At 35.6% G+C, this 18191-nt stretch overlaps 1 protein-coding gene across 2 annotated transcripts in view; it reads left to right on the top strand.

The window, feature by feature from the left end:
• LOC123316947 (protein bowel) overlaps positions 1-12927 on the top strand; it is a 48604-nt gene extending 35677 nt beyond the window's left edge. For both annotated transcript variants that reach the window (XM_044903270.1, XM_044903269.1), the window contains exon 3: positions 10664-12927. In XM_044903270.1, coding sequence (XP_044759205.1) covers positions 10664-11762 — 1099 coding nt within the window. In that variant the 3' untranslated portion in view covers positions 11763-12927. The remainder of the gene's footprint in view (positions 1-10663) is intronic.
• Positions 12928-18191: the final 5264 nt, after the last annotated feature.

Here is an 18191-nt window from a genome sequence, read left to right on the forward strand (position 1 = left end):
ATATATGGTTTTGTTCACTTTTTTCCACTATCACCCATATACAAAAGTAGTAAGATGAAATTGGGATCTAGTAACATGAGAACTACAGGTGAACCAAATTAAGAAGCCAATCTTTATAATCTTCCCAACTCTTAGATAGCCTACTAAGGTGCATCTTTTTGTAGTTGAACACTCAAAATATGTATTTTATTCCATAGGATTTTGGTTAGGACATCCTGTAAATATTTTATAATGGACGAGTGTCACATCTTTCGAAATTCACTAATTTTTTCTCATCAGAACAAAACGCTTGATCACTTCTGATAAAGTAACCGAAATTAATATATGAAAGATGTGAAATATTGTATTTCTGGTGGCTCTTCAACGTTACAAGAAAAAGCATGTCGATATACAGCGGGAGTTATCAAATTTTCGTTCGATTTCAGGACCTAGCCTGGAGGTAGGACCCAACAAAATTTATTTCTCTTCTCGTTATGTTTCTCTATCACCATGAGACTTAATTATTTGGTTTTCTCTGTGCCAGCTATCGAAATTTATACAACTATTCTGTATAGACCAACATAGATCATGAATGTTTGGAGTTTACAGGTGTTTCTCTTCAAACTTAATTAAGAAGATTGCTGGGCAGTAACTAGGTCTATGTTCGATTGGAATTGATTTTTATTTATTGCTCAACAGGTTTTACTTCACTATTTTTTCAATACTGTGTGGAATTAGTGTTGGAAGGCTGAGAACTTAGATTGATATTGGAATATTTCAATTATTTTATATTTTTATTATTTTATTTCTGTGGTTATTTCACAAAAGGGTATGGACTGAAGAATGAAAAAAAAACATTCTGTATGTTTCTTCTTCCTTCAAGTCTGCTGAAAAACACATTTGTTCCTCTCAATTAGATATGCTAATGAAGTCAACATGTTCCTCACACACCCCTTTGAAATTAGCTCAACACTCCGTATAATCAACATCGAATTAACATTCGGCTTCTTGCCATCAGCAATTCGTCTGTCTTTCGCCATGTGCACGAACTGTAATATAACCATTAATAAGAACCCCCATCTAATTTGAAATGGCCGTCATTGCGAAGATCCTTCTGCTCGATGGAAACATTTTTATCGGTTGTTAACATTAACCGGAAGCTTGTTTCCTCAAAGCTTCCGTGAAAACGAGATGTTGGTCCTGATATGGTCGTCGAATGAAGCTTTTTTTCACGGTGGCTGATCTCGCAGATTAAATTGTCATTAGTGTTTGTTTTGAGGCGTAGGAGCTTGAGCGTTACACGGATGTTCTTTTGATTACTCATTTGTATCGTTCGTTCTGCCTCAACAATGATAATGTTCCTAGATTCCCAGAGCATTCAGTAGGTTTGTTTTTCGATTGCAGTCTGTGACTATTTCTTGGAAAACTTATAAATTGAACGATAGTTACAGTAAAAGGAGCGTACACACAAAAATATATTTCTCTAAACGTATAATTTCAACTTGAAATTCGGAATTCGGAGAAAGAAGTCAGAATTCTGAGTTGCAAATTCTAATTCTGGGATATAAGTCAGAATTCTGAGTTGCAAGTTGAAATTCTGAGATACAGGTCGTATTTCCGTGTTTTAAGTCAGAAGTCTGAGTTGAAATTCTGAGATACAAAGCAGAATTCTAAGGAGGAAGTTGAAATTCTGGGATATAAGTCAGAATTCCTGGTTGGAAATTTTAATTCTGGGATTCGAGTAAGAATTCTGAGTTGCAAGTTGGAATTCTGAGATACAGGTCGTATTTCTGAGTCAGAAGTCTGAGTTACAAACTGAAATTCTGAGATACAAAGCAGAATTTTGAGGTGGAAGTTGGAATTCTGGGATACAAGTCAGAATTCTCGGTTGCAAACAGTAATTCTGGGATTCAAGTAAGAATTCTGAGTTACAAGTTAGAGTTCTGAGATAAAAGTCGTATTTTCGAGTTGAAAGTCATATGTCTGAGTTGTAATTCTGAGGTACAAGTCAGAATTCTACGTTACAAAGTAGAATTCTGAAATGAAAGTTGGAATTCTGGGATACAAGTCAGAATTTTTAGTTGCAAATTCTAATTCTTGCATACAAGTCAGAATTTTGAGTTGCATGTTGGAATTATGAGATACAGGTCAGAATTCTGAGTTGCATGTCAGAAGTCTGAGTTTCAAATTGCAATTCTGAGATACACGTCAAAGCAGAATTCTGAGATGACGGTCAAAATGCTGGAATAGATAGCAGTAAGCAGCTTATATTGTTCTGCTGGTTTGTTCAAGTGAATGATTTGAATACCATGTCTGAATACTAATCAATACAGTATTTACTTTTAGTGGATTTAATGAGTTCATCCAATATCTGGTCAACATTAATGAATTTAATGTTGACAAGACAAGATATAAGACTGAAGTTCGAAAATGAACGAGTAGGATTTAGTAAAATTGGTCGAATGTCATTTGTTTTGCTTCATTCCATCAAATGTGAATCATTTGATGGAATGAAGCAAAACAAATGACATTCGACCAATTTTACTAAATCCTACTCGTTCATTTTCGAACTTCAGTCTTATATCTTGTCTTGTATCTCAGGATTTCGACTTTCAACTCAGAATTTTGACTTTTATCTCTAAATTTCCTTCAGTAAGTCATAATTCTGACTTGTATCTCAGAACTTCGAATTGCAAGGGTGAATTCTTACTTTTATTTTCAGAATTATTCCTACATTGTAAATATTTTTGTGTAACACTTATTATAAAAAGAACGTGAGTATTCTTATTACAAGTTATTCAAATATTGCCCAACCCTGGATGGGTGAATACATAAAGAGATTTCCTCTAGAAGTTACAGCACCTCATCCCTCAATCTTCAGGTTTACAATTCTGAAGAGTTGGCGCAATTTATAAAGGCTACGGGAGGAAAGAGCCAGAGTCAAAGAACACGGAATGAAAGTGCTCTTTGGTATGTTGGCGAATCTTCATTCATTGACAATCGACCACGGTTGTGATCGTAGTACAAACGTGGTGAATACGAAAAATCACGTTTATCGTACACAAGAGTCGTGTATCGTGTTTCACCAGTGTTGCCACACTTGGGTATCGAATTTCCGTTAATGATTAGCAAGAAGGTGTCTTCATAGACATGGTGTGAAACTTATGGTGTGTTCGGCATTGATCAATATAGTAAAAGCTTTCAAATTAAAAGCGCCACAAAATCAATTCATAATCCTCGGAAACTAACTGAAAAAATGTTTCTGATCACATTGTAAGTAAGTCGTATACAAACAATATGCATCCAGCTATTATTATTTATCGTTATAATTCGTGGAGTACTTGAATAATGGAAGAAAACAAATCTTTCATGTATCGATAAGGTTGATCTACGCATTTCTTTCCAGTTGTCATCAAGGAATGACATACAAACGAAATAAAGAAAACAGAGAAAGATTCATTCCTAATGATCAGAAAAAGATATGAATAGTTCAAAAAATGTATCGAATTCAATGGTACAACTGGGGACAAATAAGTGATTTAAAGCTGTTGGGCCTGTTGATAATTGAAAAGCTTACCTGAATGTTCAAAGGGCTGCATGCTATTCAGTTTTTGTCACCGCTCCTAGGTTAAAATGGCGACGAAACAGGGAATTATTACATATTTCCAGACAATTTTATTTACGTAAACTCTCACAACTCAAATATTTGGTATCCTCGTGGGAAATATGATGAGAATAATTTACCTCATCCCCTTCAATCATCTTTTTTGTGCATCATTGTCCCCAGCTCTCAATTCTCTTCAGACTTCGTACTGTGGGTAAACCTTTCTGCTCCACATTTCTCCTGTCTGTGGCAACAGTGGCCCGGATCTTAAGACGACATTGTTCCTTGATTTTTTCAAGAGGAGCAGCATCTATCCGGTTAGCCTTGTACATCGAGAGCCGGCCAAAGACCGTATAAGCGGGTCTCTCTCAGTCTGAACCTCCGCCTTGATAGACGGAGATGGATAGATGTGAATACCTCAAATTAATATTTAATCAGGGGTGTCCCCAGCCCAAATTGCCGACAGGTGGGGCGAAATCGGTTCTGGGAATTGTCAGCCAACTCGAATTTTTCTCCTGCACAGGGTACTTTGTAAAAAACACATTGAAAAACGATTAAGATCATACAAAAAGTGGCACAGATTATGTTTCGTGAAACAAGAGATCAATTGACATATTAATCCATTCTGATATTCAAGTTGCTATCAAAGAACGGAGCTCTCATAACCATCGGTTGAAAGATTGATGAGGTTAGCTTCTCCAGAATACGAACACAACAACACGAGATTAATTTGACAATTTCTCGAGACCTGAATGGGTTTATGTCATTTGTAAATCACATCCAGAAGCTGACATCTTGGCTGTCAAGCAACACACACACGAATTTTATACCGAATTTCACCAGTATATCTTCTGTAGTTTTTGAATAAAATCGTAGGTATCCCATCTGTCACTTTTTGATGTGAAATATATAATTTAGATCATTTGACATACAAGGATATATTGGAAAATTCCAAGCCTTCTATAGAACCAAACAAAATTTCAATGTTAAAATATTTTATTACACAACATATTTTCCTCCTTATTATCTCTAAACCTTAAAAAAAAATGTTTCTTTTTGCTCTGCAAACCAGACCTCCACAGCTTTTATAATCTCGTAGTTGGAAGAAAATTTACGACCTCTTAAACTTTTTATCAGTTCAGGAAAGAGATGATAGTCGGATGGAGCCAAATCTGGTGAATAAGGGGGTTGTTCTAGTAATTCAAACCCTAAATCACGAATTTTTTGCATGGCAACATGAGATTTGGGTGCAGGTGCGTTGTCCTGCAAAAACAAAACACCTTTGGATAGCTTTCCGCGTCTTTTCTTTTTAATTTACTTCCCTCAGAGTGATCAGTAATATCGAATAGTAATCACCGGTTATTGTTCTACCCTTATCCAAAAAATCAATGATGATTGCCATCGAGTAATCATCATTGATAAAATAACTTGAACAAGAATTCTTCCAGCAGATTTTTGGACACGAAACTTCTTAGGTCTTGGAGAACCAGAGTGTCGCCATTCTATCGATTGTTGCTTTGTTTCTGGTTCGTAGAAATGTACCCAAGTCTCATTCATAGTAACAATTCGGTTTAAAAATTCTACCTCGTTTTCAAATCGAGCGCAGATCGAAGGCGATGCTTCTACCCTTGCACGCTTTTGGCGTCAACATTCAAACATTTGGGGATCCATTTTGCAGCAATTTTTCTCATGTCCAAATTGACGTGAACTATATGATGAACACGTTCGTATGAAATATTCAGTGCCTCAGATATCCGTTTGAGCCCAATTGGACGGTCTGATAAAATCATGTCATGAACTGCATCGATATTTTCTGGGACTGACACAGAGACTGGCCTTCCCGATCGGTCATCATCTTCATTGGAAAATTTAGCTCTTTTGAAGCTTGTAGTCCAATTTTTCACTGTCGCATACGAAGGACATTGATCACCAAGGGTATTAAGCATATCTTCGTAAATCTGCTTACCTCTTAATCCTAATACCCAATACAGGTGCTTGATGGCTCCTCGATACTCCAATTTTTTCTTTTAATTCATTGCGTAACTCTGGTTCAATTTTTTGACCTCAAACTTCACACTGACACTTCTAATGAGTTATTGTTCGTTGTTGCTATGGTAACGAAATATTTTTTTCATGCATGGAACTGGTCTAGCCTAACTAGATATCAATACATCATCGTAATGGGAATAAATGTAAAATTTCGTCGCACACTACATATCAATTTCTACTTATGGCTCTTCCATGAATCTACTTAGCACGCCACTGCTCTTAAATACCAAGAATTCGCTAATCTTGTTATACATCAACGATTAAACTACCATATATCATGAGCGGCAGGCTTTCTGAGGATTCCAGACTTTTGACATTAGTCGCAACTTTCAGGCTAAGGTTCCCACACGATTCTTTTTCTTTCGCAGACGCGGCTCATACTTAGCACTACATAATCCATTTTTTTTGGGACCATTAGCTGGAGATTCGAGTCATTAGACACACGCGAGTACGAGATGATTCCACATGAGTCACATCGTCTTAATTGAAAAGAAACATAAGACTTTTTATGAACGCAGACAGGTATTTCGTTGGCCCTACAATTCTTTCATGTAGAAACCACCACAAGTCCAGCGTTATGGAGGGTTTATGCAGTGAGACTGGACCTTAGCATCAATTTCATATCACACAACTAGGTATACAGCTGGCTAGATTCGACAACGAATTCATAAAGGTGAATTTATCCACTTTATTTCTTTTTTGAAAGGTAGTAACTCGAAAACATCGGTATTTGTCAAGATACACCCAGTATACCCAAAACTGAACCGGTACAACTCCAAATAACGAAGCAGGGATCATCTCGCGTCATACAAACCACAAAAACATGCTGACCAAGCCCTTCCTATACGGACAAAGTGAGGAAATACAAATTGTGGTCTTATAATAGCTCGGACATTCCAGTTGGTATTAAAGAAGTTGAGGAACGCCGTTCGTATCAGAATAAATCTGACAGGCTTACGTAGTGTAGCTACAGAATTTCTCGCATATTATATATATTGCGATCGTAGCATAATGAGAGGAATTCAGAAGATTCTGAAATTTATAGGGTCTTGTGGTGTGTCGTTTTGATCAACTGTACGCTACACTGTAGACGCTGCTGGAATCAAGGATGAATGAAATGATTTATGCAGAATTTGAAGTCATTAACGTACTCAAGAAATTATGGATTATCGAAAGGCCCTTCCTCAGGGTTGGAACACCTTCAATATATGACATATGATGAACACCTAAAGACTTTTTTTCTGATGATGAAATTTCCCAGTTTGGTGAATAATATCAAGCATATTCTGGATCATCAGGACAAGACATCTTTCTGTAAACGTTGATTAGGGTGAAATTCAGAGCTAGTTATCAAAATGCATCGACTAAAAACCATGCCTAAGTCGTGGTTTATGATTTGAATACTCGAACAATGACAATTGGTAGTTTTATCATGAAAATACCACGAAACGGCCTAATGAAGTCATTCCCTCCCACAGCTAGCCGTTTAAAAAATGATCACGAATTCAATAAGCAACCATTAGAACAAGGACGTATGTATATTCATAGAAAACCAGAAGTTTCTACATGACACCTACCTGGATATAATGAAAATTTATATATTGCATTTGCATAAACCGTTATGTAAAGCAAATATCGATAAATTTCGAATGGTGTCCATTATCAGAATATTTTCCGGATTATCTTCATTGCCATTCCGCAATTTGCCACCAGCTTTAATGTTTCAATCGTTTTTTAATCCTGTAATCCGATTACGGTGAGTTGAACACAGTCGTGAGTGTGGAATCTAGCCTGCATTAGCATAATCCGCCTAGATATCATGAGTTTTGATTAAGCGAAAGCTGCTATCTCAATTTTTGATCGGGTGGGTGTGTCGTATTCGAAAAAAATTTGGAAGTGCGGTCATTTCACGCCTGGTTGGTCAAATTTTTGGAGAGTGAACTTCGAAAGGTATGTCACACGTGAAATTTTCGGAGAAATCTATTTCTAATGGACAGTTCATGGTAGTTAAAGTTCACTGTTGTTTATTTCGAGAAAAAATCGCAGAATTCTGTGTATTTCTCTTATAGCGCTGATAAAACTTCCACTCGTCATACAAACCAACCAATGGCAGTAAATGTGGGGTTAAACGAAGAAAGCAAGAAATTTAAAGAATGATTATAACTTTTATCGAAAATCATGTTTTAGTCTATTATTTTCAATTATGGATTTTCTTCATGCATGTATCAACCACATCCCAAGATCTTCAAGTTTCTGTATCACTATATGGAAAAAAGATTGGAAAAGCTGTAACCACTGAATCCATTCGAGTTTGCTGTCAAAAAATAAGTCTTACGAATCATGTAATACCGTAGATTTGGGTGACTTGTGACGATTTTGAAATTTAACTTGTGATATTTCAAAAACGATGACTTATTTTCATGTGAGAAAGAAGTTCAAATATGCTAAATGACTCTGACTATTGATTAGGATATATACCATGCTTCAGAATTCGGATATAAATTTTGAAAAAAATAAAATATACTTGTCCCAAGTCACCCACCGATTTGGGAGGCTTGGGACACAAGTTGAAATTCATTGATTTCTCAACTCTAAAATAAAATAGGTGACTTAGGACTGTGTATAGTTTTGAAAACTTAAAATTTGTGATTATATGGTTGAAATTCGGTAAGGAAATTAAATAATGAACCCCTATTACAGCGAAAGTAAATATATTGCAACTCAAATGTAGAAAAACTAAACAAAACAAGGGAACTTTGATTTTTTTCATTATTTGGTGATTTCTTTGTGGAAATAACGTAAAAATAATAATATCCTGCGAAAAATCGGCATATTTCCTGCTGCCAATGCGTCGCTTGTATCTATTCGGCATTGTCCCAAGTCACCCTATGAAACAACAAAATAAATGAATGAGATCCGTGATGCCGTTTGATTTGTGGACAACCTTGTTTCAAGACATAACTAATATCCAAATATCCCACGTATCCAGAAAAAAATTACACATGCTCTAAGTGAAACACATGTACAGGACACTAGAAAGTATAAAGGCCATAAAAAAACGCGCTTTTACTCTCCTGAATTCGTAAATTTTTCTTGTCAATTCAAACGCTATGATCACGGCAAACTCAATCTTATAAGTTTGTCCCTTCACTCATAAATGGTAAGAAACAAAGAAATCTGCAAGGGGGGTAATTGTCCCAAGTTACAGGACTGTTTTTTCTGAGGATGATCAAGTTTTCGATCTTCTATATCATCTGGAATATATAAAAAATTGAATGAAATAATTTGGGCCTGCATAAATTATGAACAAACATGTCAAATTTGCAGAATTTCATTTTTTTATTCTCCAAAATGATATACCTACATAACAGTGCACTGTATTTTTATATCCTCATTACGTAGAAACCCCAGCGATACATCAGGCCGTGTAAGACAGGCTTACATGTGTAACGTAGGACGGTATCTTTTCTTGAGTCTCATTTTTCGATCGTTATTTTATATGGAACACACCAGGTCCAAGGAGCTGAACGTGACTTAGTGTTCTCAGATAACTGCCGAGGACAAAAATTTCTTACATATTTGTATAAAGAGGTCTCCGGAGCAGGGACGGCTCCAGGAAGATTCCACACTGTATATACACACGTGGTGACTTAAAAATTCAAATTTACCGCCTACAAGTTTCATCTGGTAAGAAAAACTGGAGTAACAATCACGAGATTGAAGAATTACTGCTGTAAGTGTCTAAACGACTTCTGCCAGATGAACAGTCTTGTGTTAAGGACTAAATATCCATATTTTCGGAATGAAACTTCATGATACTTCTGCCTGATGAACACGCAAGAAGTTGTGCTCCTCTTCTTCCTTATTTTCCAAATGGCACCACAAAATTTCACAGACTTTGACAGATATCCTCAGATACTACTCAACAGAAGAATGCTTGCTTATCTATCTGACCATGTAAAAACATTGACATAAGACGGTTAAGCAAACTCAAAATCCTCCTGATGAACCATCTAAGGATACCTGTCACGATGAAGATCTGTTGAATTCTGTGCAGTTTTGTGGTGCATCTAGAGATGCTTAAAAATTATATTACTGGGTTATCTTATTCCATTGTTTGTAATCAATATATTTTGCTATGCTCATCACAATCTTGATTTTGTTAAGTGAAACTTTGATTATTTTGACTACATAAAGTTTTATTATAAACGTGGCATGTGTTCCTTTTAACTGAAGATTAAACAATAAGGACATTCTTATTTCTGTTCGAAATAACTCGATACGGTCCTGGTTGGGTCCAGCCGAAAAATTCGATCCCAACGTCTGCGAGAGGACAATCTATGTAAATTCTCCAATCTCTTCAATTATTTTAAATGACTCCTTGGCATACTAATAATAGGTGAAACATCGAGAACCGGTCCGAAACGTTATAATGATGAATGACAATCTTTTGTCGCCGAGATCACAAGATGGCGGATGCTACCACTCAATAAACAAACCACTCCGGGTTATCTGATCTTAATTTACCCAAAGTAGGACTTAATTAGGTCCTTATACGTGTATCTCCAACAGAACTCTGTCGTATTAAATTGAATTCGTGGAGATATTTTTATGTCTTCATGAGACAGCAAAAGAGGGAGGCCAATTAGAAGTTGTGGTCTGTTCGATGGGTTATTAACATTGATATTTCCACTCTAGGTCCGTCTTTCCATTAGGCTCCTTTGCAAATTGAAAAAGATGCTCTTTTAATTCGAGAAGCTAATTCTTCTGATACCACTCACTCTCTTCTTCTAATTCACTTACAGTTGTTATTATTATTGTTGAACCGAGATCTTCACGGCTTCGATCTTTGGTTCTGCTACCTTCAGGAGTTGATATTTATGAATTTTAGCGCTGGTTATTTAATTTTGCACTTTGAAACAAGGAGTCCAATAAAAAAAACTGCACTCATGAACTTATATTGCTATTTATAATGATACTGTTTTTCTGACTGATTCCAAAACGATCTCTTATTCGAATCCTCTTTTACAGATACATCCACAGCAAGGAGAAACCCTTCAAATGCGGTGAATGCGGCAAAGGCTTCTGCCAATCGAGAACGCTAGCAGTCCACAAGATCCTCCACATGGAGGAATCGCCTCACAAGTGCCCGGTATGCTCCAGATCCTTCAACCAGCGATCAAACCTGAAAACCCATCTTCTAACCCACACCGACCACAAGCCATACGAGTGCAACTCTTGTGGAAAAGTCTTCAGGAGAAACTGCGATCTAAGACGTCACGCCCTGACTCACGCTGTGGGAGATCTACCATCTGACGTCCTAGATTCCGGCTTCAACCCTGGGGAAGAATCCGGAAATAGGTCACCAAGGGCTAGCAGTCCTTCAGCAGCCAATGATGGATCCATGAGGTCGGGTTCTCCGGTGTCTGAAAGAACCCAGTGTCACGAGCCTAGAAGTACTTCCAGTCCTTACACAATGCGTCCATCTCACGATCGCTTAGATTATCAAAATGATGTAGATGACGAAGACGAGCTAGATGAGGATCCTGAAATCGATCCAGGGCAAGAAGATCAACCCACTTGTTTGATCAACGATAAAGTGGAAGAACCACAAGACCCACCACCTACTCCCCCTATCTACCACCCGCAGTTGCAGATTAGAAGAGATCTCCACCACGCCATGAACCTCAAACCCTCAACAATCACCAGTGGATCTTTGGAACCCACCTATTTAGGAACTTATCGTAAACGTCTTCTTGATGCCGATAGACCAAGAATAATGGATGGAGAGCGTTTTCAATCTTCTTATCCGAACGACAGACCTACTCCTCCTATGAATCTGAGGATGCCACCTACCATTCAGTCTTCCATCATGGTATCGTCGATATCTTCAATGCCTTCCATGCACCACATACCACCTCCAAACGTACTGAAACCACCCGATAACCACGTGGTACCTAGTTGTTCAAGAACAAAGAATGATAGTGCCAGTGAACCTGAGAACTCTAACGTACCAAGTGATCTATCCATGAAGAGGCAGGACATAGGACTGCAACCTCCACAACCAAGGCCACAAGCACCACCAAAAAGGACTGGGTTCACCATAGAGGACATAATGAGAAGAAAATGAGTTCTGATTAGTTTTAAAATGAATGCAATAAACTATAGAACTACATATGTTATTTATATAGTTAGTGTCCATTGGAAGTGAAAAGTTTTGTTGACAATCTTTACTATCAGTTTTATCTCTGTTGTTTTTTCCAATATATATGAGTTACTTTGATCCCTCAGATTTTCTGAAGATTTATTATTTTTATAATCTTCGTTATTTTCTTTGTAAAATAGAAAATTGTATGTATTGTATTGTACATGTCTTTCTCAGTTTGCTATTTCCGAAAAATTTTATTTTCACACATGAAATTTTCAGTAATTCTTGTGTTCTTTTCTTCAACTGATTCCAAAATGTAAAACTCGAATGGCAAAAACCTGATAATGGTACAACAAACATTAAAGCTCAAAATAGATGGTGGAAAAATTATAGATTGCATTTCCCTTAGTTAGCAGATGTATAAAAGTCCTTGTTAAATTGTAATTCGATTCAAACGAAGCAGAAGCTGACTTTCATTATTGAAATGGTGGATCTAGATTATTGATAAAGAAGATTATTTATTATATTCGTTTATAACATTCCTTTTTCGATGTATTGGAATTTTATAACCTATCGGAACCTGTTATAATGTTGCAATTATGTTAATTTAAGATATCTCGAAAGTTTTGAAGTGAGCATTAATAAAATTTTTTCATTCCAATTGTTTCAATGGGACTATTTTCAGTTATCCATGTAAATTAATGCAAATTCAGGATAGCTTCGAAACTCTCGACCCAAAAGAGGCGGAAAACTACGTGACTTGTTTTTATTCTGTCCGATATAAATGTAGAGTACTGGGATACAAACACAGTTCCTTGCATCTTAACTTAAGTTATACTTATTTGTAATTAGAATTGTGCAATTTACTATGAACGGGGAACGTCTGACTCGCCCTAATTCGAAGGTTTTTTTTGTAAATATAGGTTAGATAGAATGTGATTTTTTTTTTATTTTTAAATTAGGACCTTTGAATTCTGACGAATTTTGTTTTATTTCGGTTTTAAATTACGGAATTTTAGATCTTGCTGCATATATTGCTAAGCAAAGGATATTTCAAGATCTCATGTGCAGTAGAGTTAAATTTGTTCGTTTATTTTAAGAAAAAAATGTATATTTCGAGATTCGAATAAAAGTTAGAAACAGTTAACGCTTTGTTTGATTTTTATCTGAGACATTCACATAGCATATTGTTCATTAAATAATATCTATATCCAACCTAAATCCTATCACCCAACATAGAAGAGACTTAGTGACCATAAGAAGACTCCGAATCGGACATAGCCTTGTATCTCATCAACACCTCCTAGCAAAGGATAACGCCCCAATATGTACTACATGCAACACCAATATCACCATCCGGCACATTATAACAGAATGCAGCATGTACCAGACCCAAAGGAATCATTTCAATGTGAACATCAAGATGGAAGAAGCTCTTAAGATCAACACAACGGATATCCTCAATACTTTAGCTTTTATAAAGTCTATCAATGTGAAAATTTAATTGTAAATAGTACCCTAAGTCATACATGTAACAGTTCCAACACCGCTAATGACCTAGCTGTCGAAGCGGCAAACCTATAATAAAAAAAAAAAAAATTTTCTTTTCGTAAACATAATTTTCGAGATATTATTTGAGGGCGTGCAAATTATTTGTGTTTGCTAGCAAAAATGAAACACTAGGAAAGTTTTATTCTTGCAGCCTTCTCATGTTGAAAGAAGCTAGATAAATCCTCAAATCCCTGATCATTCCACATAATCAAATTGCATAATCATTTTCCAATAGCACACAAGGATGAAAACATTTCAATTGAAAACATCGAATTTATTGCATTGTCTAAGAATTCTAATTGAATAATGAAAAACACAATTTAAAATCCTTTGAAACGATAAATAGTAATCAGTAATTATAGATTTACGATCGAGTAACCGAATAATACACGATTATAATTACAATTGGTGGAGTATTTATCTATAGGTTATGCATTGTTTATAGATGATTTGTGCGTTTGTGTGGTAAATGAAAATAGTAGTTTATTGTTGAAAAAATATGGAGGGAGTGTTTCGCTTGCAGTATTGATATGTTATTTCATATTGTTGCAAGCTTAAGAGAGTTTGAGGAGTTTAGACTTCAGGCAAACTTTCGCTGAAGGTTATTATACAATTATTTGTTCATTCTTGTGAATACCGAATATGTGGAATCACACTAATCGAGAAATCTCTGAATATATCTCGTCAAAGACTGAGATTATTATTAGTTATTTTTAAAGCAACAAATATTTTAGATTTTTAGACAAAAAAATCTAATTTTTTTATTTTCCAATTCTTAGTTTACTTTGGCAGGCTCTCTGATGTTGAAATGAATGAATGATGATGTATAACTGCAGCACGAAAATGTAGCTCTGTAGATTTTGATGTCTCATCTGTCTGAATTGCCTTCCACTATGAAATTAAATTCAAAGACATTAACTAACTCAAATACTTCGGGGAAAATTCATTAATGACGTGAAATTCAGTTAGGGTTTCAATTAATTATATACTGACGAAGCAAATATACAGATGGCGCTGGTCCTTTATTGTACATACACATCCTGTTGTGGCTCATGTTCAGTAAACAGCATAACTCCTGCAGATTGGCTTCTTATTGGCAGACCCTGGATTAGAACAGGGAATGATTGAACTGTTTTCGAATTTTATGGTGCCGGTACAGGCGTCGCTTAATATCCTGCCTCCTCTATTAGTTGACTTTATGTCACGGGTTTCGGTTTATGTTGTTTGGATAACTGATTGGAAAAATAAGGGGCTGTTTGTAGGGTTCAGGGTGTGATTAAAGGAGAAAAAACAAGAGGGAATCTATAGGTTTCCGCAATTTTACTGCTAACTGTAAGAATTTCTAGCAGTCATGGTGAGCAAGGAAACAATTTCCATTGAAAATGTTGGGCTTATGATGAGGGATTTAAAAAATCACGAAAATCTCTTGATTCTTGGAAAATACTGTGACAACTCGGGTGACCAGAGAATAAATACTGAAATCCAAGTTGCGTCAAAAAATATAGTAGTCGAGTAGGCTATGGAAGATTGAAGGTTGATATTCTGTGACTAAACATGATTAATAGCTTCTACTCTACCATATTCCAAATGTCCAGTCACTCAAAGACAGGAAACGCCCTCATATCTCTAGTACCAAAAACTGACTACATTTAGGCCAGTGAAAACACATTTGACAATGAGATGGCGCTGAAAACGTACTGTCAATACAGAAAAACTTTTTAATAACAGTTTTCTGTTTTATAATTGAGGGGAGCGAAATTCGAATTCTATTCCCTGTATATTGAATTTCAATATCGACTTTGTTGCGACCAGAAAACAAACCTAATGAGCGACAAAAAAAAGTATGGTTTTGTTTCGTGGTCAAGATGTTAGTTTTCATCTGAACATTGTTTGGAATCAATTGATATCAATGAAATACTTTGTCGGTGCTATATTTTTTTTCCACTTTAAAAATTTACAAAAATTTGAAAACATGAACAATGAATAGAGCTTTGACTAGGACAACTCTTGTGATTTGTTTTACGACAAAGGTGTATGTTATTTCTACGCAATACGCTATTTGGATATTATAAATTTAGTTGAATTTGTACAATTTATATCAGAAATATAAACCAACATTCGATATACCATCATAGCACACACATTTCAATTAGGTACTCACATATTATATACAGAATTTTCAGAACCACAATTGAAAAAACATTACAGAGGTATAATAATAAAAGACCTGTATGTTAGCTGCATTATAGTTTCTTTATGCTTTTTTATGATTTCTTTATGATATTCAGGTCGATTCTGTTCGCATCTTGTTATAACATTGCTAAATCTATAACATTGTTATAATTATAAAATATAGCAATATGACTGAGCGAACGAATATTCTGTTTCACCGTTTTACGTAAGATTGGTTATGAGTTTTGGCCATAGCAATATTGTTGAAAAATAATCGAATGTTTGAGCTGACAACACTGTTTTGAAGGGTAATAAGATTCTCATTTCATAGAAAAGAACATGTAATTCTATAATTGTTTTATGGAAAAGAAGAATAAGTTGTGTTTAATCAAAGAGTATCATCAATTGATACTCTTTGGTTTAATATTTTATTCGGTATTTGGATTGTGAGTTTTTGGTTGAACTGTGCATCATGTCTGGAAATAAGAAAACAACAAAAAATCAGATGGAATTGTTTTGATAATCAATCTCCTAGAAATTCTCTATGGATTTTCACCCACTTGTAGGTAAAAAGGAACTGTATTTTTTCTGGTCGGTTCCTCAACCAATCCATTCAACTCTTCTTTCCTTATTCAAGCGAAACAGTTCCAGAAACTTTTCATCGGGCAATTCAAATGAATTACTGGTGTCCCTAATATATCGAAATTGTAGTCTTATATTTTCGCTATAAATGAAAAGTTCAAGTGAAGGTTTCCAAAAAGTTACTAAAACTAAGCATGTTTATAATTACTTGCCTATTTTCTAAATTTCTAACTCTTGGAAGAAAAGTAAAAACAAGAGATCCACTGCCATTTTCAACTTTGTTATTATATGAAATAGCAAGTTCTTAAATGATGTTGCTGATATAGCAAACTGAAATAACAAGATCTTCTAGAAATTGACAGATCATATTGCTCAAAATCAATGATTAGGATACCAGTTTTTCAAACTTTGCTGTGATAGCAATATCTTTTCTATAACCATATTACTATTTCCAAACAGAATCGACCTGAATGTCTCTTTGTGACACAATATACAAATTGATTGATGAATTAACAAAACACTCACAGCAGGTTCAATAAAACTTTGACTTTCCGAACAACAATTTGACAGTTACTCGATTTCCAAAACGAAATCAATAAAACCTTTGCATTTCTGAATATATTGAAGGAGTAAGCAATAGGGAAACTTTGAGTGGACGTATAAAAGTCAAATTTCGCCTTAAAATAGGCCCTTCATGCAAGGGATGCTTCCTGCATACAACAATTCACTTGGATGAACAGTTCTCAATTGACTTCAAATGTTCATTGCACATGGTGTAGTCATAGACATATTAATAAGTCTATGGGTGTAGTTAGTAGTGTTTGCATGCCTTTACGCCCCCAAAAATTTTGTCCACATCGTAGCACTGAAGACTGAAAATAAAAACCAATGAATGACCGAGTCAGATGTTACCAGTTTTAATACTTACATTTCCATTTTCCTTAGTAAGATTCGTTTCATTTGATCTTCAATAATTTTTGAACGATATTTTGAGGGTTTCACCAAGAAACTAGACAAAAATTTCAATAATCAGCAACTAGATAAACAAAAAGCGGTATGAGAATCAAAACATTCAAAACCTATTCGATCAAAATAGCCATTGAAATCTTACAAAAGTGTTTCTGCAAATCGCCCCCGAACCCAGTCTTACCCCGGGTTTCATAAAGCTTGATCGTGGAATCAACGCTTGATTGACGAATAGCCGTCATGTTCATTCAGAATATCATTCTCGCATCAAATTGGGATGTTGATACGTCCATTCAATTATTCTCAAATGCTACTTCTTCAATATATTCAGAAATGAAAAGGTTTCAGTGTTTTCTTTTGAGAAATCGAGTGACTGTCAAATCGTTGATTGAAAAATAGAAGTTTTATGAAACCCGCTGTTAGGTTAGGTTAGGGGCTTAGACACACATTTGAAACACAGATGGCGCTCACGTCACTTTAGTCGCTTCGTTTTCCATCTTTCTACTCTATCTTTGCAGTTACTATTTTGGACTCTTGTGTTATATTAAAATTATCAGCAAATTATAAAGATGTACTTACCAATCCAGTCAAAAATCAAAATTAGGGGTCTCCTGACATACACCCCACAACCACTTTCAATGTTTGGAGAAATATTTCAACCTATACAAAACGACTTCGCTAAACTTTCATAATAGCGGATCAAGAATCAATTTTTCATTGTTCATTGGCGGCGTGCATACACAAACCTAATGCATTCTTACGAATCAATCATAGATATCACCGAATCTCATATTGTCACTGGGGTACAGTCAAAAAGCGACGGAGGGTTCCGTAAGGACCCCTATTACACGTCCTAAATCCATTGTATTCTAAATGGAATATAATCGCTTTCTGAATTATGACTTTTTCGATTAGCCGCCCTGTAATTTAGATCCTGTATCGAGCTTCGGTGAGATGATACAGTACTCTGCTATAGCTAGATTCCGAATTAAGTGAAATTATTGGATTATTTCACGAGTTCCCTTTGAGTTGTCGATTCGTTATGCCCTCGATTTGACTTTCGCCCTGGATTAATAACATTCATTTTCTCGAATGTTTACAGGGTTAAGCGCGCCTGTATAACGGCACTTTCAGGGTTTT

This window comes from Coccinella septempunctata, chromosome 7 (assembly GCF_907165205.1).
Source record: "Coccinella septempunctata chromosome 7, icCocSept1.1, whole genome shotgun sequence".
NCBI classification, from domain to species: Eukaryota; Metazoa; Arthropoda; class Insecta; order Coleoptera; family Coccinellidae; genus Coccinella; species Coccinella septempunctata.